This window comes from Coloeus monedula, assembly GCF_965178545.1.
Source record: "Coloeus monedula genome assembly, chromosome: 3".
NCBI classification, from domain to species: Eukaryota; Metazoa; Chordata; class Aves; order Passeriformes; family Corvidae; genus Coloeus; species Coloeus monedula.
In genome coordinates, this window is record NC_138783.1 from 110,837,879 (window position 1) to 110,854,914 (window position 17,036).

At 35.5% G+C, this 17,036-nt stretch overlaps 1 protein-coding gene across 1 annotated transcript in view; it reads right to left on the minus strand.

Annotated features, from left to right (window-relative positions):
- Positions 1 to 17,036, minus strand: part of CFAP47 (cilia and flagella associated protein 47) — a gene marked incomplete at both ends in the record, with an annotated part of 269,038 nt that overhangs the window by 26,529 nt on the left and 225,473 nt on the right. Inside the window, 3 exons of the mRNA XM_082277854.1 lie at positions 6,585 to 6,737; positions 10,758 to 10,849; positions 11,480 to 11,639. Of these exons, the coding sequence (XP_082133980.1) occupies positions 6,585 to 6,737; positions 10,758 to 10,849; positions 11,480 to 11,639 (405 nt within the window). The remainder of the gene's footprint in view (positions 1 to 6,584; positions 6,738 to 10,757; positions 10,850 to 11,479; positions 11,640 to 17,036) is intronic.

Below are 17,036 nucleotides of genomic sequence, written 5' to 3' on the forward strand. Positions count from 1 at the left end.
TCCTCTTACATTCAATTTTTGTTTCCTAATTTTTTTCTCTTTCAAACACTTCTTTAAAAAGGTATCTACTTCTAAACCAAGTTTCTACTGTAAAGAAAGCAGCAAAAAAGCCTTCCCTCCCTTTTCCTTTTTTAAGAATGTGCTTCTTCAAAACACTGCATAGTTTAGTGAATGAAATGGAAGCTTGTGAATCCATGTATATGAAACACATGGTGTGCATCTAGTATCTGCTGTTCCAGATACATTTCTTCATTGTTCCATGCAGCTTGTTTCCATATATTCTCTCTCTCTGAATCCCTTTTGCACTAATTCTCTTTTTACTATGTCTATGCATACATCCCTCTCAATGCTCTTTATTTTGATATTACTTGCATATTGAAACAAAAACCTCAGAAAAATCTAAAGGATTTTCTTCAGCTCAAAGGATCTCACATTATTCTCCTTTAATCTGGCATTCTACTCAGATTTGTACACTACCCTATAAATTCATGCTATAAAGGAAACAATTAAAATTTATTTCTTCATAACCATTATAATCCTTTTTCAACAAGCTCTCTTTTTATTTAGCCATGTCTTCATTTATCCAGAAACCTTGGCAGACAAAGATCACAACTGTACCTTGGCACAGAAACATCAAAGCAGCTTCTTCAAGAACACATCTCATGATTTAGTCTTAATTCACACAGACATTATTTTTTCCATGGCATCCAGAGTAATTTGCCTCACTTTCAGTGTTGCCCACAGAAATCAGAAACAATTCAAGCTGACTTTTAACCTAACCATTCAATTTGAATTGGCACACACAGAGGCTAAACTGAAAACCCATGTCACCATTTGTTCAACAGTTCTTGACAGTTTTACACTATACTATGGTCTATTACAAAAGCATGCCTTTTTTATCTTCTGGCTTATTTTAATATACAAAACTGAGCCGCAGAGAGTGGAACACAGCACCTGATCACTAGGGGTCACACTCATTTGCTTCCTTTTCCTTACCCAACAGATTGCATTCAGTTACACATAAGACAGAACATCTATCACACAGGGTAGTGTAAATTACTCTACTAGAAGACATTTCATCTCATGGGAGGTACCCATTTGTGTTATTTTTTGGACATAAATCAAGTTTCAGAATTAAAAAAAAACTTTTGTGTAGTAAATTTCTGAGGTTTCACTCTTGTCTTCCTCAACTGGCTTGAAGAAAGAGTAATGGTTCAAGGTTACAATTTCATTCCAAGTTCTGTGGTGATTCTATGTAACTTCTATTTACTTGCCTTATACTTTTAAAATCTACCTGTATCTCCAAAGCTTCAGATCAAATTGTTCTTAGACTGTCAGAACTACAGACCTGATGCAGTAATTTAGAAAAACATAAAGTTTTATACATTCTGCAAAACAACAGGAGCAGTTTGTTGGGGTTTTTGTTGTATCATGTTCTGTTGGAAATGTGCAGTGTAGGAGAGATGAAGGAGATCTAGAGATAACAGCTTCATTTTCTGTAAGAACAACAAAACTTGAACAGTGCAACTTCAGTGACAAAAGACAAGGACAAAGAATTTTATCACAGAAATGATAATAGGATGTCATAACCTGTAAATGGAAGAGCATTTGGGATAGGCCTGTCGCATACATGTGTGCATGTGGTTTTTCACTATAGTGACTGTCAGATACATTTTCTGGGGCAAATTTAGGTGGATAAATCCTCTGCTTTACTATGACAAAAAGCATTCAAACACAGCTGAGAGACAGGGAAACCACTTTTCTGTTGTTCTTCAGAAAAACCTAAGTTTGCATCTTAAGGGGTTTGATCAGCAATGCTTTGTTAGTGTCCCATAAATGAGAAAATAATTCAGAGAACAGTGGAAATTAATGCAGACAGATCATTGTGAGGTGCTATGATGTTGCAGAAGGACAGTTAAGGTCCTGGAGAGCTGTGTTGGCCGTGGTTTTGATTTACGGAAGCTCTCCAAAAATATCTCTACAAAACAAGGGTGTGGTGGTTCTGTTTCTATTGGAAGTAATATTTCCTTACCACCCAACCAAAGAGATTACAGGAAATTCTGTGAGCAAGAAAGGGGAGAAATGGCAATCACAATCATATAACAATTGAAGTAATTAATAGACTCTTCTTCAAATTATATTGCCTAGGTTTTTCTTATTCACTAGCTCAAATCATTTTAAGGGACATCTATTTGTGTGTTCTTGTTTCAAAGATACATTATTTGGGTTAATCAGTTCTTTTGGACTTCTCCTGTTTCCTGGATCTACGTGATACTGACAAGTAGCACCTGGAAGAGTTTAATTATTTCTAGGTTTGTATTATTTATTTTTTTTGCAATATTATGAAGCTGAGTAAATAACCTCAGATTAGTTTATAAGTGATCTGGTTCCCTTTAAGTATTAAATATTTAAACTGATTTTGATTTTGCATAAGTATCAGAAAGTAATTTTAAGTAACATAATGATGATTCTCATTCCTAAGGCTTACAGATTTAAGCATTTTATAAAATGGCAAGGAAAGAGAAATGAGTGACTAATGTTCATAAAAGCAGTTCCCAACTGCTCACAATTCACGAGTTCTTTTCTTTTTTTGCCAATATTTGTTGTTATTGTTCTAGTTATACTAAGAAATGGCAGTAGGAGGGTTCACTAATGAGGTAAAAAATTGTGCTATATTTTTTCTCTTTTTTAATGGACCCACTGATAGCCTTGCATATCAAGAACTATTTGACCTTCTTCATTAAAATGCCTGGCATTATTTCAGTTCAATAACGAAAATAAACAATACATCAAATCTCTCCCATGTTTCACTCATAAATAAAGAAACAAACAGCCAGATGTAAACAAAAATTATGTAGCTGAAGACATAATCCACCTAAAACTTTCAGTTCTGCTCTGATGCTCTATTCTTTGACTTCTACTTGTTCCCTGTTTTCCATCAGTTGTCACCCCTAACAACAAAGTAATAATCCATAACAAAGTGTCTCAATTGTTGGTTCACCCCCTTGTCAACAGTTTCATTTTGCCATTGATAACTGCTTTCATCAGCTCTTAATCCAAAACAAACACTGTGTTATCCTTTCTCCTATTTCTTGCATAGGAAGAAAATCTAATTTATATAGCTATAATTTTCTCATCCTCAGGGCTAATTTCAAAAATAATGCCACAATTATTCTGACAATACAGAGATGGCTTAAGTAGGATAGAGGGCCATCTTCATCATTATTATCCTCTTCATGTTGCTTTCAATATTAACCTGCTACACTTTATCAGCAATTACATTAACATCTCTGGATGAGAGATCAAGTCTATAAAAATATCTTGTCTCCCAAGATTTCTTTGGTCATATGCAATTTTATTGACCTTACATCTTAAAGGTGAGCCTCCTGATCCAGATCCATCACATTAAATGGGAATTTAGTGCAATCCATACCACTGGCTAACATAAAATCCTGCTGGAGATGGACAACAGCTTTTTAATGTGTGTTGGGATGTGTGTTTGTTCTTTGCCTGTTTCAAAGCGCTGCTTTAATGAAATAAAAGAAAATAGAGCCTTTTGTATATTCTGATGAGTTTCAGGAATATTAGACAATTGCTACAAAGGTTTTATAAACAGTGAAACAAAGGGTACAGATACACTTTTTATAATGTATGCCAATGCACATTACAGATTAGCATATGTGGAAAATGTTATTTCACTCTCAGGTGCAGTTGAACTGTCCATCTGCTTAGTCTGAGTTAAGAATGGCTGTAAAAACTTGCTCATAACATAAACCAACCTGGTACCTGTGCCACCCTACAGAACCAGGGCAGCACTATTCCCCTCAAAGGTAACTGTCATGAAACCTTCCCAGAAATAAGAACTCAGGAGTAAGAAGCTAAGACCAGCCTTTGTGCTGTGAGGAGAGCCATGAATTAATAAAGATGAGGGAAGTTAATGAGAAAGACTCAGCCCTCATGGCTGGCTTATGAAATAAACTGAAGCAATTGAAAGGGCAAGGTTACAAAGGACCACTACAAACACACAGAGTTGTGAATGACAGTCAAACTTCCATAACTGATTTGTGATTTTTTTTTAGAAGATTGTGGAAAATTAAATGTTTGTATTCCCCACTGAATACTTAAACTAAAAAATAGCAAACTTCACACTTGTTTGGATGAATCTCAGCTCTTAAATTTCCTTTAGTGAAAAAGATATCTTTAGAGCCATATGTAAGAAAACAGATGAAAAATACATTTAGGGTGAAAATATGCATTGAAAATATGCAATTGAAAATTACTTTTAAAAAGGGCCATACTGTATTTGCTATGTCTAAAATATTAAGCTTTCATTATTTGATCCCTGGAACTTTGCTGACTTCTGAACAAGAAACTATGTCATTGGAGATAGACAGCATTTAGATTGCAGCCTCTTTCTTAAGAAATTGTAGTAGTTTCCTGTGTCAAATGCACTCCTCTGTATTGGATGAAATTGAATTTTTTATGTAAAAGATATGCTTGAAGATTTTTCACTTTATAAGACTTTATACTTGTCCAAATAATTTAGATACTGAAGCACAGTATTAGCTGTTTAAATCTGATCTGCCAGTAATTATCATCATTTATCCTTGAATATAAAAACTGCTTACTACACATCATGCACTTTGATGAATCACTCTTTCTAAAGGGAAAAAAAATGAAGAACAGCGTGCCAGACTGTTATCTTAAAGGTTTAGGCTTTTATTTATGTTATTACTGGTAGACTGCAGAAAGCTCAGATAGTACCATTAAACTTGATTCCTAACAGGCCTCAAATTCATCTATCAATAATGGCATTAAAATGTCATTGAAAACTATGAAAAGCACAATGTTATAAATGATCTTACTACCTATGGTGTAAAGCATTTCATTACCAGACTTCTTGCTTAAAAAGATGCAATTCCCCAAATCAATGTCTTGTAGCAGAAGCCAGTGTTAATAAATTATTCCTATGAATAAAACAAGTACTAGACATCATGAATCTGCAAGACTTTCAAAATGCTGCCTCAGCTTGCTCAGTGCACATTTTTCTTGTCAATTCAGATGCCACCATTTTGGAGGGAAATAGCCCAAGTGTGATTAAGGCAGCCCATTCATATACGACCAGCCAATAATGAGCTAAATCTGTTACTCTGTGATTAAAAAAAAGTCCTTTTTTATCTTGATGGACATCTGTTCTCAAAAGGCTGAACAAAGTTTTATAATGGTATTTACAGTTCTCCAAAGAGGAAAGAATGTACATTGACAACTTCACATCTTTTTGCTTTACTGGATTTGCCACTATCACTTTGTAATATGGGAGTGTAAGACGATAATAGGCCCAGACAATAAGTTATCTTTGGCACTGCATTATGAGTAAATATAAAGTTTAAATACGTAATTATGAATATTAGCTAATCAGTAAGTATATGCTGTGAAAGCTCTTGTTAACAGTTCAACTTCAGATCTCCTCCTATTTTAAAAGCTTTCAAAAAAATCTCTTTAAAGATCTGGATCATAATATGAGAACATATTGATCAGTGTGCACAGCATGAGTATGTTTGCATGAGAATTGGCCTTCTAGGAAGGATGTAATGCATCTTGATTTACCGTTTACAGCTATTCACTTTTTCCCATTTATTTGGCAGGACATTTTCTGTAACATGGTATTCCTGCAAAGCCTCTGTTGGAACAGACTGTAAATGGCAGAAGTGGGACACAAAAGCCAAGCTTGTCTGTCTCTCCAACTGATTACTTGATAGACTGCAATTATGGCAACATCTGTAAACTCATCTTTTACCACCTTGAACAAAGTCAGAGTACAGGTAAAATCCCTTCCCTCATTTACACTATGTTAAACACACGTCAGTCCGACTCATGTGAAGTGTCATAATTTTTAAATAACATTTTTCTTAAAAAGGAGGATGACTTTGAATCCAAAATGAAATGTTGATTTTCCAAGGTGTACAATTTTCAAATTTGTTGTAGTGACTATGACTGATAACAGAAATACTGGTGATACAGCAGTAACAAGCATTCTTTCCCTACTATTATATGTTGTACCATTCTGTTTCAAGGAGAGGTGTATTTTGAAAAGCTGCTGTATCTGAATAAATTGATTTTCACTGTGTTCTCAGCAGATTAACAGTAAGTGAAAGCTATCCTTTTACAAAGCTTTATCACTTCTTTCAAAAAGTCCTCCTTCTTCAATCCATTCTGATACCAATATTGGCCTTCTGATGGGAATGCATCTTGCAAACCTGCAGATAAATGTTTCCTGGCAATGCTTACACCGACATATTTTTTCTAACTGAAAGCTTTGTGCAAGCTCTCTTTTAAAGGAGAGATTGTGTGTATGCAAGCCTCATATCCAGGACAAATTTTAAAAAAGGAAGGTTCAAGTTCATAGGATCATATAGCTGCAGACAAAGTTAAACAAATACCCTATACCTGAAAGATGGTAAAAATATGGACTGGGACAATCTGCCTAAACCTCACCCCTTGTCATGGCAGAGCTGCACATTTGGTGAAGTACTTAACTTATTTGAAATGTTCCTAAAATAGTATGATATCAAAACTATTCTTACCATCAGTGACTTCTGGAGTGTTGGACGACTCATCCATATTGACCATGGCATAATTCCCTGCATCAGGCAGAGCAGTTTCACCAGGCATTACACCAATCAGCAGCAGCTCTACTCTCTGCTCTAATCTCTGCCTGGCTTGACAACGTATCACAACTACAGAAAAGCAAACACATCTTATTTGCAAAGCGCTGGTATCTTGATTTTAACAAAGCAATTAAACATAGGAGTTAAATGTGCTTAGAGAAAGACAGAATTCCAGTAAGGAGCAAGACAAATAAAAGCTTTTCCCATCCTTAACTTTCTATTGTTCTGTTGTGATGCAGTAGTAGAAAACATTGCCAAGCAAACAAAAATCTGTTCAGTTGGTTCCCAACAGCACTTGCAAATTTCTCTCTTCTCTTTAATCATGAAATGTATCTTCATTTACGTTCAACTGCTAATAGGAATTATGCCATAGTTTGAAACATGCCAGTAAGAAAGGAAGACTGAAACAAAACCAAAAAAATAAAAGGATTTTAAGATGAAATGAAAGAATTGTTACTCATTGATTTCTTAGTTTAAGAGTACTGTTGTTCAAACTACAGCTTTAATAGAAATATGCCAGAATAAAAAGCATTCTTCTGTTTGAAGCATCATAGAGCTTCTTTCAATTCACTGAGTGATTTTAATTTACTGCTTCCAAAATATGTCTTTTTCATTACAAAGTTGTTAGGTTTTAGCTTATACACTAGTTTTTATAAAGTTTATTTCAACAGTTATTTTTTCTCGTTCTTTCAGTATTTATTGGCACAGAAAAAGAAGAAAATTACACAAAAGCACTGAAAAAAATATGTTTTCCCAAAGAAGAGACCTAGAACTTCCTAGAGTTCTGGGAACCAACATGAAAAAGAATAGCTGATCACATACTTTTCAGTTTCAAGGTAAAAAAGTAATTTTCATCAGTTACATTCAATACTTCTTTAAAAATAAACTCTGAACTTAACGTCAGGAATTAATGATCAATAATTTGGAACCATATCATAAAGAACCATGTAATACCATATATAAAGTGTTTTAAAAAAGAACAATTAAATCATTTTTCAATATCATGTTAATTTAGCTTCAGCTTTCAGTTCTGGAACTTGATTCACTACCATTACTCTGGAAAATAGGTAATTACACATCAAGTTCAGGTAATTTCCTTTCTCCCTTGGTCTTTCCCTGTTTAACAGGGTGTAAGCAATTTATAGAGCTCTCTCAAAAGAATTTCCATGAGGGAGAGTTATTGAAATAGTTAAAAACACGTTTTTTTCTGAATGTATGACAATATATTTAAGAATAGATTAAATTCTCTGTATTCTACTAGTTCACCAAATGTTTCAGATTACTGTGTGCACATTGTGTCGTTTTCTATTCCACAGCTCATCTTATTACCAGACCTGATTTTACATTTCCTTTTTCCTAAATGGCTAAGTAATATTTACAAATAAAAGTCAGATATATCTAGGATTTGACTGGAAAAATCTCTGAGCAAGCTGCCCTTGAGCAGGTGCTTGGGCTAGATGACCTCCAGTGGACCCTCTAATTTAAATTGCTGTATGCTTCTTTGACTCTACGCTCTACAAGAATTAAAAGAATATCCTGGATGATTCCCCATTTGTAATCACTTTTATAAGATAGCCAAGTTATCATCTACTTAACATGTACTACATGGGTTATCACCACTGATCATTTTAATTGGTCTCATGAGATAGAAAGCCAAGTGGCTTCTAGAAGTTTAAGTATATTAAGATGCAAATAAGAATGACACAAAGATGAACTCCCTAATATACTAGCAAAGCAGCTTTGGGTTTTGACATAGTAGCTTGTAGCCTCCAGGCAATTTTAATAAATGTCTGCATTAAAAGAGACAACAATAATCTTTTGATCATTATTTAAAATATTTTTTTAAGTAGATTTTCTGTTATTGCCTGCTTTGGATTCATACCTTACCACATAGATTTTTAAAATGCCCGTTTATAACTGAAAACCATAGGCTTTCGGAATCAAGGTTGGAATGGAAAATTCCATAAACACACTTACAAATACATATTTCTGTTTACTGGGACATTTTTGAAAGACCTAGAATTTCCTTAACATGCTGAGGCCCAAAGAACAATATGCATTCAAAATTAATGCAATGCTTTCTTATGTATTACAAACATTTATTGACTATAAACTAATGGATAACATAGTTATAAATATGCTATAATTTAGTTTTGCTGTTTTAAGAAAGCACTTAGGAATTTTAAATTACTTAAGAGTTGATAGTATGTAAGTTTCTGATCATATACAGAAGTGATTTCACTTAAGCAATTAATGCTAAACATTTTAATGCATAACTTATACAGAAAGTATTGGGCCCTGCACTTGGGTCACAACAACCCCACATAATGCCCGAGGCTTGGCCAAGAATGGCTGAAAAGCTGCCTGGTGGAAAAGAACCTGGGGATGTTGGTGAAAAATAGCCTGAAAATGAGCCCAGGTGTGCCCAGGGAGCCAAGAAGGCCAATGGCACCTGGCCAGTATCAGCAGTGACTGTCCCCCTGTACTGGGCGCTGGTGAGGCCACACCTCGGGTGCTGTGTCCAGTTCTGGGCCCCTCAGTTCAGGAAAGGCATTGAGGGCCTGGAGCAAGTCCAGAGAAGGGCAACAGAGCTGGTGAAGGGTCTTAAGTCCTACGAAGACTGATTGAGGGAGCTGGGGGTGTTTAGCCTGGAGAAAAGGTTCAGGAGAGACCATCTCCATCTCTAGAACCACCTGGAAGGAGGGTGAAGCCAGGTGTGGGTCAATCTCTTCTCCCAAGTAACAAGAGACAGGACAAGAGGAAATGGCTTCAAGTTGTGCCAAGGGAGGTTTAGATCAGATATAGAGAAAAATTTCTTCATGGAAAGGGTGGCCAGGTGATGGAACAAGGTGCCCAGAGAAGTGGGGGAATCATCATACCTAGAAATGTTCAGAAACCACACAGATGTGGTGCTTAGGGACATGGTTTAGTGGTAACATAGAGGTGCTGGTTAATGGTTGGACTCGATCTTAGAGGTCTTTTCCAACCTTAATGATTCTGTGATTTCAATGAAAGCAAAAGCCCAATAAAAGTGAGATTTATCTTGAAGAGTGCCAGTGAATTACACAACAGCTTTAAATAACACAACCAACCTCCACATTAATATACATAGTTTTAATGCTAATGAGACCCATTAAAGCCATCATTTTGGGCAACAGTTGATTACACGATAATATTCTGTTTCATTCCTTAAGGTATTAAAGTGCACATTAAAGAGATGAAAGCTCTAATTAATACCACATCATTGGCATTTGTCTACAAGTAGAGTCCTTAAGCAATATAAATTAATGACAGTACAAATATCTATTTCTATGTTTTTCCAGAAATTGTTCCTGTATCTTAATGCATTTAATGTAGAAAGGTATTATATTCACTTATTCAGTCAACAAAAGGTAAGCTGAAAGGACATGCTGGTATAAAATTGGTCCCACATCTACACGTTGAGCTGTAGTTTCAGGGTTGTAGATTTAAAAAGCTGTTCACAACTTCCTGTTTCATAGCTCTGGAATTATACCACACCTTGAAAATACAGATGGTCAAATATATAAGCATTTACTATCCCCAAAATAAGCAAGAAACCTCCCAGAATGTCACTCATCTTTTAACGCAAGTTTACTTCTCAGGAGCAAGGGGAAAACTTACTGCTATTCACACTACTTTATATTCTGGTTTTGAGTTAGACAGGAAATTCAAGGCTGAGAGAAGCAGCAAACATCTACTCCAGTATTTTGCACCCTGCAGACTCTCCAGAAGGGTGTTCTGGGTATGCAAGAAGAATTCTACCTTTGAGTCAGTCCTTTGTTCAGCTTACCTTCAGTTCTCAAACTCAGGATTACTTGGCACACTGAAGGGCACAGGCCTTAATATTTCCAACTGCCCCCAACTCCTTTTATCCACAATAAGATCAAAGTCATGATCTAGATTTACTTTGGAAGTGGGAAAATATTTTAGTTTTAATACTTGATTTTATCTTTTTTTAAGATATAGCCAAGAATTGCTGCAAATTCTTGCAATCAAGCAGGTGAGAATATAAATGACTATTTAATTTTCTTAAATATATTGCTCAAGCTTTTCTCAATCATTACCTACCTGATTTCTGCTGTGGTGCTTCAGGCATTCCATGAATCGGATAGATCCAGAGTATTCCCTGAGTTTCCCTGATCTCTGCTACAGTAACATTTCTAGAAAAATAAGAGCATCATTAAGATATATTGCTGAAAATTCTGTTTCCAAAGTAATCTAGACTTAAGAGTTGTTGGAAAGGTTAGACTCTATTCTATTGTATGCTGTAATGCTAACCATATCTGAGAAAAAGATGAAATAAAATCCAACTAAATGTATCAGCTACAAATCCTATCAGCTATAACTTAGGTCCACTTAGTGTATTCAAATATTATTGATCTGAAAACATTTGGCCTGATTTGCATTCTGTCAGGTTATGTTTACACAGAGATAAAATTTGTGCAGTTTATGGATTACATAAAAATACCAGGGATGAGAATCATTATTATCCCAAATATATTGAAAAAAACAGAGGTACCTGAGAGTTTTCATTTGCTCAATATCCATAACTGCACCAGCAGTCAGTACTTTACATTTTCTTTATTTAAAGTGAGAAGAGGTAGGTATTAAAAAAACCAGAAATCTTACCCTGAACCTGCATACATTGAAAGCTTTTGATGGATACCCACTATCCTCAAAATCAGACACTGGACTGCCCTTGGGAGCTACCCACGAACAGCCAATGAGATAAATGATGATAGAATTGAGTAGCCTCAACTACTTTTTCCTTTTCTATTAGAATAAATTACCTGGTTAAGTCTGTATTTGATTCAGCAGTAACCTCATAAGGCCAGTTTTCACCATTTTCTCTCATTACATGAATTGCCACATGAGTTTTATAAATTTTCATTTCAGCTGGTATGAATAAGACAGGGATTTCCAGTTTTTCTTTTGGACCTAATCGGATTCCTGCAAGATGGAACAGATTGTTGTGGTATTTTGAAAGTTTTCAAAATTATTTCTATCATTTTGCTCATATATTTCCCTTTTTCCTTTTTAATCACTGTTCAACTTTTTATCACAGTGTATGGTTTTCCCTGAAAAAAATTTCATTTTACCCTGTCTTTGCTAAAAAAAAAAACCAAAACAAAACCACAATTAAATGAATGTCCCACATTTAATATTCAGAGATCATGTGTAACATATGTATATCTATCCCATGATTTTCTAGGGCCTAAGTCATGTTTCTTCAGCTGTGGATTACATCTGTGAGTGACACTGCATAAAAAATATCAACCCAAAAATAATTGCTCACATTCAAGACGACTGTACTATATTTATTACAGAATCTTCATTATTATTACACAAACCATGCCTTTTCTGTATGATTTTTCATCTGATTGGTTTTGTTGTTTAAAAAAAAAATCAAACTAAACTTATGCTGTCTGTAATGAAGGTAGCCTGATATTTTGAATCTTTAATTGTCTTTTTCCAGTGGCTTGCCAGTCTCCCAAGTGTCAGAACATCTACCTCAGCCATTTCAGAAATAAAGTTACCAGAAGATTACACTGAGTATAAGAAGTAAATCAGTCTTTTCACTATAAAGCTCTTTGAAAAGAATTCTTGGAATTTGCAGGAAATGACACCCGAAGGTTAGGGTTTCAGCTTTAATTCTATCTGCAGAAAATCCTCTTTGTTAGGAGTAACTACTTCTACATTAGGCTTTGAATCAATTTTTGTGATATATTTCACACTTTCTACAAAGAATACAAGCTGACACAGGTCTATGGGTATCACTCCCTGAGAATGACTGGATCTGCTGGAGTCACCCTGCCTGGGACATGCAGCACCCTCCTGGGGATTGCTTCTGATGACCACAGGTGGCTTCGTGCTCAAAAAGCACCAGCAGGGAAACTTTACATGGTGCTCCAAATGTCACCTTCCTACAGAACCTCCTTGAGGGTGAACACCTCAGTGCTGAAAGCTGTAGCAGAGATGATGGTAGGAAAATTATAATGCAGTCTTGGGAAGGACGAAATGGAAAAAAAGGTGGATGCACAGAAGTTTGGCAATGAAGGTGGAAGTGTAGGGAGACTGAGTAAAATTATGTCAGACAGGAATACAGGAATGGCCAGAAATAAAAAAAAGTTCAAGTCACATCAGGGAAGGAGAGAAGGGTTTGAAAAACAGCTCTCCAAAACAGAACAAGAGTCGGGACTCCTCATCTACACCAATTCTCTACTAACATTTAAGTATAAAGCCTACAGGTGTTAAGCTTTTTGCTAGAAACACTCTTAAATTAAAAAAAATTAACTAAATTCAGATTGGAAAATCAATCTTTAATTAGGAGAGTTGGGAATATTTAAAACCACACAACTCAGCAGGATTTCTACCTCTACTGGTTAAAAAGGTCTCAGGACATCAAATATAGACCACTGCCTCCCTTTATTATGAATGTGAAAAGCAGTAGGAAATCCTTTTCTAAATATACCTGAATTTCTGCATGTAAGAAATTATATACTAAAATATACTAATTATGAAAATTAACCAACTGCTTTGCACTTGTCAATGCTTAATTCTTGTGTATTTGTAGAAGTTCACCAGAGCAAGAGCAATTTGCCTTTGAAATAATTACTTGAAAAGTTTTTTATCGTAAAACAGTTGAAAATATCCTCATTAAAAATCCATTAAAATTTTAATATCTAAATGAAAAAAAAATAAACTATATTTCTTCTTTTTTTTTTCATTTTGATAAAGATTTAAGATTTTTATTTAGATCTTTGAGGCACTAGCTATCAAATCCATACCCAAATTTCAAAGATATACTATATATACACATATTGTTGGCAATCAGGTGGTCAAAGTAAAAATCATTCAAAATTAGCAACTCATTTTTAATCCAGTATCTGAAATAACTAAGATGATGGCAGACATAGTTGCAATACTCCTGAAGACATCTGAACTGGGATCCATCCCTCTGGATCAGAAGCCCACTCCAGCACTGACACACCATTCTCCCCCATTGAGAGAAGAGTCAGCTCTCTGCTGGGATTTGCCCACTTTGGGCTTACTCAGGTGTAGTTATGACAAAGGCCTGCAGTATCTTTAAAACGTATATTTCAGGATAAATTTGCAATTAGACTGCCTTGAATCAACACATACATGCATACCAAAATAATGTAAACATTTTGTAAAACCATTACAGCACATCCTTAAGTTTCATTTGCAAAGCTTTTAACAGATGGCAAATAGAACAGACTGTAAACTTATGTAAGTTTATAAACTTATAAACTCATAAGTAGTTATATGCATTACATATATATTCTGAACTGTAGCTTAATTATGCCTGTTACAGGACACAATCCCTTGATTTTTTTAATATAAATTTTAATACAGAATCCATATGATAGCATTATGGGTCATTCTGGCAGAAAATTGGTTATTAAAGAACATGAAAAGACAAATTTTATAATATTGCCATTGAAACAGACTGTATTCACATTTTTAATAAAAAATATTAATAGAAGATGTTCATAATGATGGTAATTTTTATATCATCAGGTTTGCCTGTAGCTGTCAACTAACCAACTGATCATTAACTGCTAATACAGATTTATTTCATTATGATTTTGGCTAGTTAATAAGGTAGATAAAGTAGGCCTAAATGCAAAAATAATTTGCTTTTATTTTTTCTTTCCCATTTAGAGAATTTGGGCGAGCACACAGAAAATTGCTCTGTGTACAACTTTAATAAAAATCAGCGTTGCCAAGCAAGTTGTTCTTATTTGCCTGGGGACCTCAAGTACTCTTCCAGGGACACCAAAAACTAATACCAATGGCTGATCCCTTGTCTTTGTATTGCAGTATTTATACTACAATGAGTACCCACAAATTCTATTTAAGAAATCCACAGCAAGTCCCTTTTCTGAACAGGGGTATATCACATTTGGCAAAACGATTTGGGCCAGATTTTGATAATACCTCGCTTCTTTTCCACTGTCCTACAGCACATTAGGAAACAGCAAAAGTTAGCAGAGTGAGCTCAGCTGACCCTTTAAAGACTGAAGGCATCTGATTCAAACCAAGGGCTGCAATTCGAGTCAGCTGCCTTACAAAGAAGTGTGTGGAGCTCTGCATCCTTTCTCATTTCATTTTTAGGTAACCTTTTGTTAAGTCTTGCCTCAAGCCTCCCCAGAGGCTGCTGGAGAACACTGCTGGAAAACACTGATTCTATTAAAGATTCCTCAGGTGCTGAGCCTAGAACTCAGAACTGCATTAGATAATAAATCAAAATGAGTGTATTTCAAATTTCAAATTACTGGCCTCAATTCTCTGGGACACTACACTGTGGTTGAGTTCTGTGTAATTTCTGTGTCAGCCCTAGAAAGCTCAGCACTGTGACAGCTAGAATTAAAGAAGCAGTGCATGCCCATAGATGGGATGTTATTTGGAATAAATACAGATGGGCAAAGATGCACTTTTTGCCTCTACAGCAGATTAGAAAAATGTTAAGAGCAAGCATACCAGGCAGTGCCATGGTGGTAAAATTGTGATGGCAAGGAACAAAATATTCTGCAATATGTCATCCTCCCATTGAACTTTCACCTAAAGCCATGTATTTTTCATGTTAGTAAAGTGCTTTGAGAGTAGATTTTCTAAACATTGAAGAGCATCTCCTTGATGCACTGCTCTTAATTCTGTAGCATCTGAGTGCCTCCCATTGATTTTACCCAGAAGAAGAGCACTCAGTTCAGTCTCCTTTAATTGAAAAAGAGAGATGAGACAGAGCTCAGAATATCTTGTTAAAGTCTCATGGAAAATCATTTAGGAGGGGGCACTTTCATTTGTTTGTTTGTTTTCGTGATAGTTTCTCCATTAAAATTACTATAGCATCATTTTGATTAAACCCACAGACAGCTCTGCTAAACTTAGTACTGGCCATGTAAATGTCAACCCAGTATAATTAAGTCTGTTTTCTCCTATTATCCTCAGAATCTGGAAAGGGCAACCTCCAAAATATTCATACACAGCAGCTGCTGATGGGGAATTATTGCTAATTCCTTCTCAAGGAACTCATCCACAAAAGGATAATTGATATCAGGTAGTAAAGAGTGAGATATTGCCAGCACACCAGTATCTGAAATGCATAAAAAAAAGTCAGGCCTAGGTATTCTTAATTTATTTTCATCTGCTATAAGAGATAATATCCTGGGTCACATATGAAAACTAAGATCTTTTATAGCAGCTCTCCCAGAAGTGTTTCACTACAAAATCCCAAGAGTTTAATAAAGAACAGACAACATTTCTGCCTTAAGTCTTAGTAAGGGTGGGTTTTTGTTTGCATCTTTTTTTTTTACTGCTTCCAATGAGGCTGCTTGAATTTTTTATTCCCTTTCATTAAAACATGATCACAATCCATTGTTATGGATTCTAATTAAAAAACTGTGAGAGTAGCAGCCTGTGTTAGTTTTGCTACATCAGTATTATAATTATTCAGTCTCAATAAGTAAATGTAAATAAAATTTTCTGAATTGGCAGTCACCATGCAACAGCCAACAGCATCCATCTGTGGAGATATTCAAAACTTCACTGGACATGGTCCTGGACATCCTGGTGGAGATGACCCTGCTTGAGCCATGGAGAGGTTGGATGGACGAAATTATCTCAAGTGGTTCCTTACTGCGTAAACAGTTCTGTGATTCTGCAATTCTGAAGTCATGACAGATCACTAGGGTTTGTCTTGTTTCTGTTTTTAAGAATTCATATAAAATAAATCCTTGTTTGCAAAACCAGACACAGATACTTTTCTCAGTGAATTGCAGGTGACATCAAAAACAGTGTACCCTTCAAAGGAAAGCACGAAGGCAGAATAAGAGATCACCCTGATGTAACAATTAGATTTTGGGTTCAGTTAAAGGCAAAGAAGCAGGATACTCCTATTTGCATCTTACCTGGGATGAATAAAATGGAACATAATGCACTGCAAGTTATTTCAAGCTCTATACAAAAAAGTAAGTAAAAGAACTAACAAAAATGACCATGCAAAATGCCAAAAATTGAGTTAGTCTCATCCTATGTTTTAATATTTACATCACCATTTTCCTTCCTTCAGTAAAGTTCACTTAGGTAGGTGGGATGCAAGAGAGGTTCCTTTCTCAGATGGTCCACAATGATTGCATTTCTAGGGGACTCTCTGCTTCATGAATTATGGATACTTACACCAAGAGGTAGAGTTGTGTTTTCCCTTTCCTCTGGCAGCTTCACAAAATCCCAGAAGACTTGAAGTTGGAAGGGACCTCTGACAGACAAATGGCCCAACACGCCTCTCCAAGCAGAGTCACCTACTTGGAACCATGTCCAAAAAGC